The 5,770-nt window shown below is 44.8% G+C and overlaps 1 protein-coding gene across 1 annotated transcript; it reads left to right on the forward strand.

Annotated features, from left to right (window-relative positions):
- The first annotated feature begins 915 nt into the window (after positions 1-915).
- On the forward strand, positions 916-1,729 carry LOC119894632 (ubiquitin-fold modifier-conjugating enzyme 1-like). The gene has a single exon (XM_038707293.1). It carries the CDS (start codon positions 1,042-1,044, stop codon positions 1,555-1,557), a length of 516 nt encoding a protein of 171 aa, XP_038563221.1. The 5' UTR covers positions 916-1,041; the 3' UTR covers positions 1,558-1,729.
- The last annotated feature ends 4,041 nt before the right edge of the window (positions 1,730-5,770 follow it).

Consider the following 5,770-nt stretch of genomic DNA (forward strand, 5'->3'; position numbering starts at 1 on the left):
GTCTACTTTTGGAGACTCTAGGAACCACAAGTAACCCTGCATTCTGGGAGCGCAGTGCTCTGGTGGGGTAGTAAGGTACTATGAGCTCTTTAAGATAAGGTGGTGCCTGACCATTAAGAGCTTTGTAGGTAAGAAGAATGATTTTAAATTATGTTCTGGATTTTACTGGAAGCCAATGCAAAGAAGCTAAAACAGGAGAAATGTGATCTCTTTTCCTGGTTCCTGTCAGAACAAGTGCTGCAGCATTCTGGATCAGCTGAAGAGTCTTAATGGACTTTTTCGAGCAGCCTGATAATAAGGAATTGCAGTAATCCAGCCTAGAAGTAACAAATGCATGGACTAGTTTTTCTGCATCATTTTTAGACAGGATGTTCCTGATTTTCAATATTACGTAGGTGAAAAAAGGCGGTCCTTGAAATTTGCTTAATGTGAGACTTAAACGACATGTCCTGATCAAAGATAACTCCAAGAACTCTTTTCTCTTCCGTTTACCTTTGATTTAAATAATTTGAGTGGTCGGGGGGGCAGACACCATCACTATGGGGTTTTGACTGGGTAACTCCTGAAAGGGAGGAGCAGGTCCTGAAGACACGGGGCCACATATTAATCAGCTTTACTAACATGAATCCAGAAGTTTCCTCCAGGCCCAGCGTCGCTGCTCTTCAGCTAGCGGTCACTAATCAAATCCGGCTCCAGGGAGAGACGAGGTTCAGGACCAGTACTGGAGCTCACTTTAAGTCCTTAGATGAAGAACAACTCTACCATTTAAATGAAGCAGAGGTGTTTTTGGTGAATTTAACAGGAACTTTATTTAGTGGTTAGTGACTGCGTCAGGCTCCGCCCCCCATGAAGCCGCTGACTGCACCGGAGTTTATTTTGAAAATCCCGTACCGGAAGTGTTTCGTATAGGCTCGGAGAAGCTTCCGCGCGGTGTCAGACCGGAAGTCCACGTCAGACTTCAGACCAGCTCTCTGACTAACTGAGCCGGACCCGGACCCGGACCCGTTTAAAACCAGAACTTCTCTGTTCTTCGGACACAAAATGGCGGACGAGGCCACGCGCAGGGCCGTGTCGCAGATCCCGCTGCTGAAGACGCACGCGGGGCCGCGGGACCGCGCGCTGTGGCCGCAGCGGCTGAAGGAGGAGTACCAGGCTCTGATCCACTTCGTGGAGCAGAACAAGGCGGCCGACAACGACTGGTTCCGCCTCGAGTCCAACGCGGACGGCACGCGCTGGACCGGCACGTGCTGGTTCATCCACGAGCTGCTGCGCTACGAGTTCCGGCTGGAGTTCGACATCCCGGTCACGTACCCGGACACCGCGCCCGAGGTGGCGGTCCCGGAGCTGGACGGGAAGACCGCCAAGATGTACCGCGGGGGGAGGATCTGCCTGACGGACCACTTCGCGCCACTCTGGGCTCGGAACGCGCCGCGTTTCGGCCTGGCGCACCTCATGGCGCTGGGACTCGGACCGTGGCTAGCAGTGGAGGTCCCGGACCTGATTAGTAAGGGGCTGGTGGTCCACAAGGAGCAGCAGCGCGAGGCGGCGGCGGAGTGACGTCACTGGACGAAATGTTAAAGACGCGGACCTGAAGCCGAACGGGGTCTGGTTCAGAGGCCACCGAGACCGGACCGGACCGTGTGGTGACGAAATGAACTGATGAATGCTGACATTTATTTAGATGTAAAACATAAAGAAATAAACACGAAATATTCTTCTGTGACTCGAACATGATCAGGGTCTGGTTCAGAATCAGAAAACCATCAATAATACAATGATATATAGTTAAATATATATGTAAATACTAAAACAATACAAAGGCAAACAGGGCAGGTGAAGTGCTTTTTAAGTTTAGCAACATTTAGTCCACTGCCTGCTTTCTCTCTCAGGAGTCCAGTGGGAACAAACCAGTTCAGTCCGTCAGTAGTTGAGGAGCTCCAGTAATGTCCAGCAGGCTGCAGGGCTGTTTGATGCACGTTAAACACTGGATCAACTGATTCTTGTGTCTTTAACACAGATCATGCAGTCATTAATAAATTAATTGTGACAAAAGTTACAATAACAGATTATTTTTCCATGAGCCGCCTCTGTTATTATAGCATCACTGAGCTTATTTGGCAGCTTGTTTAACAGCTTATTGGACTGGAACTCTTCTTCTACAGCTGGAGATGTGCAGGTTGATCAGCTGGGGACTGAAAAAGGCTGTTTGTTTCGCTTTAGACAAGCAATCAGTGCCTCCATGTCAGTAACAGGATATGTCTTGTCCCTGTGTCCACTCAAAAACAATCCATATAGCATGAGACAATTTGATTCTATTAACCATAAAAACCTGGAGGACATAATACAACATCTGAAATCCTCCTCATGCTGCCTTGACATTCTGCCAACAGGTTTTTTCAAAAATGTTTCTAAATGCATGGCCTCAGGTTTACTACAAATTGTCAACATGTCTCTCCTCTCAGGTTTTTTCCCACAGGCCCTGAAAACTGCAGTCATTAAGCCACTCTTAAAAAAGAGCAATCTAGACAGTTCACTAATGAGCAATTATAGGCCCATATCAAATCTCCCATTTTTAAGTAAAATCATTGTAAAGGCTGTTTTTCAACAGCTTAGTGCTTTCTTGGCACTAACTAACTGTTTTGATGTCTTCCAGTCAGGTTTTCGACCACACCACAGCACTGAGACGGCTCTTGTTAAGATCTTCAATTCAATTGAATTCATCCATTTAAACACTGACAGTGGCAGAATTTTAGTCTTAGTATTATTGGATCTCAGTGCTGCATTCGACACGGTCGACCACAACATATTACTAGACAGACTTGAAAACTGGGTTGGACTTTGTGGTACTAATCTGGGTTGAATTCTACTTAAACGACAGGGACTACTTTGTGTCTATAGGTAATCACACATCTGAGCTGACAAAAATGACATATGGAGTTCCCCAAGGCTCCATTCTGGGGCCTCTTTTGTTTAACATTTACATGCTTCCACTGGCTCAGATTATGAAAAACAACAAAATATGTTACCATAATTATGCAGATGACACACAGATTTACATAACCATTTCACCAGGGGACTATGATCCCATACAGGCGCTGAGTAACTGTATTGAGCAGGTCAACGATTCGACGAACGAAGTTATTGTTTTTGGAGCCGACGATTGAAAGTCAGTGCTCGACTTCAATCTGTAATTTAAGAACCACAGACCAAGCCAGAAATCTTGGTGTAGTCATGGACTCAGACCTGAATTTGAGGAGCCATATTAAGACAATTACAAAGTCAGCCTACTATCACCTGAAGAATAGATCAAGGATTAAAGGACTTATGTCTCAGCAGGACCTGGAAAAGCTTATCCATGCATTTATCTTCAGTCGACTCGACTACTTTAACGGTGTCCTTACAGGTCTTCCTAAAAAATCCATCAGACAGCTACAGCTGATTCAGGACGCTGCTGCTCGAGTCCTCACTAAGACCAAAAAGGTGGATCACATCACTCCAGTTCTGAGGTCTTTACATTGGCTTCCTGCTGTTAGTTTATAAAGCACTAAATGGTTTAGGGCCAAAATACATTTCTGATCTGCTTTGTTATGAACCATCCAGACCTCTCAGGTCGTCTGGGGCAGAATTAAATATTTAAGACTTTTCTTTTTACCACTGCCTTTAACTAGTAGATTGATAACTTACACTGCACTGTAACTTTTACTGTCCTGTTTTCTTTTTCTTTGTTTTTAGCTTTTTTAATGTGTATTTGTTCAATTTTCCTACGTTGCTTTTAAAATTGATATTTCCTTGTTGCTTTTATGTTTTATGTAAAGCACTTTGAATTACTTTGTTGTTGAAATGTGCTATACAAATAAACTTGCCTTGTTTGCTCGGCTACGACCGGTGACCGGGGCTGAGCAGGGTCAAATATCCAATTTTACACGTTACAAACAGGCTGCGCCGTGTTTCACATGTGTGCACAGACAGTAAGCTCATGTCACAGCCGCACAGGCTGAAACACATTTCAGGTGTGTGGAAGTTATTCACGCAGCGCTCCCTCTGCAGAGAAACCCAGAAAGAGCCGCGGTGGACATTAAAAGCAGGGAGCAGGTGAAGACTCATGGTCATTCAGACCACGTGGTCTCTGTTGGTGATTAACAACAAGCCTCCTCCACATGCTGGGAAAACCAAACGAGTTCTTATAAATAAAACAGCTGACAGAGATGACAGGTGGAGCTTCTGTGTCTGAGGGGAAAGCAAGGTGAGCAGATTACTGTAGTTTGTGATTAAACACAAATTAAGAAGAATTAAAATTGTGTGCAATTTATTTTCAGCTCCTTCCAGTGAAAATGTTATTTTATAATCAGTGTTTCATTCTGACCAGTGAGACCAGCCAACGTTTATACTGGTGCTGATGGGGGTCAAAAAGATTTTTCCAATAAATAGTTACAAGATGTTTGTGTGTGCTGTCAGTTGTAGATCTTAGAAAGAAAATGGGAATCGGCCCAAATCAGAATCTGCAGGTCAAACCTTTTAAAAACCAGTAACTGGAATCAGTGCATCTCTCACTACAGCGATAATCCTGAGTGTGATCCGACATTAGGCTGAGACCACAGATCCACCGTTGTGATGGCTTTTGCGCATTATGATGTTAAGTAGCAGATGATTTGGCCTGCTGCTGTTAAATATCTGATGTCTGTAAGAGACGTCCTCCTAAACGACTTTGCAGCCTAGAGGACGCAAGTGATTTAGGATAATATGGCCGCGTGGTGAACCGAAGAACTGAAGTCATATTTAAATAACTATTGCTATACTTTAACTTCTCTCTGTGTACATGTATCCTATTTGTGTCCCCCTCAACAATTGCTCTCATGAAAGTTTATTGTCCCCCCCTACTGTGAGATGAGATTTACGCCCATGCCGACACCAGACCAGAAATATTCTTCTGTAACTAAAACATAATCAGGTCTGGTTCAGAACCAGAGGCCACCGACAGGACGACCTGACTGCTAATGTTCAGTAATAACGTAATATGATTCTGTATGAGTGAGTTAAAATGGTGAAAACATGAACAGGGTCTGGTTGCCAAACATGCAGCTCTATGTTAGTAAGGCCTCCAGGTCCAGGTTGTCCCCCCTCTTGTTCACAGGAGCCCAAACACACCAATAATGTACTAATGATAACGTACGGAGAGAAGTTCTGCCTCACACAGACAACTAAATAAAGTGATGAGTGATTTTATTTTTTTATTTCCTGTGTCTCAGTTGGAGCAGCAGCAGAGTGAAAACGTTTGACTTCAGGACAAGAAGAGAAATAGTGTTTCAAGAGAAACTGGACTTTCATTTCATCAAATCTCAAAAAAATTGATCTTCTAAATCAGTCCAAACAGAACCAGTAGACCAGAGAACAAGTAGACCACAGAACCTGAAGACCACACAGAACCAGTAGACCAGAGAACCAGTAGGCCAGAGAACCTGAAGACCACACAGAACCAGTCGACCAGAAAACCTGTAGAGCCGAGAACCAGTGGACCAGAGAACCTGTAGACCACACAGAATCTGTAGACCGCAGAACCAGCAGACCAGAGAACCTGTAGACCACACAGAACCTGTAGACCACACAGAACCTGAAGGCCAGAGAACCTGTAGACCACACAGAACCTGTAGACCACACAGAACCAGTAGACCAGAGAACCTGTAGACCACAGAGAACGTGAAGACCACAGAACCAGTAGACCACACAGAACCTGTAGACCACAGAGAACGTGAAGACCAGAGAACCAGTAGAC

Source organism: Micropterus salmoides, unplaced genomic scaffold (assembly GCF_014851395.1).
Source record: "Micropterus salmoides isolate LMB-PRFRI ecotype aquatic unplaced genomic scaffold, ASM1485139v1 Ms_hic_scaffold_814, whole genome shotgun sequence".
NCBI classification, from domain to species: Eukaryota; Metazoa; Chordata; class Actinopteri; order Centrarchiformes; family Centrarchidae; genus Micropterus; species Micropterus salmoides.

Coding starts and splice junctions, on each gene's coding strand:
- LOC119894632 (XM_038707293.1), top strand. CDS start 1,042: ATGGCGGACGAGGCCACGCGCAGGGCCGTGTCGCAGATCCCGCTGCTG.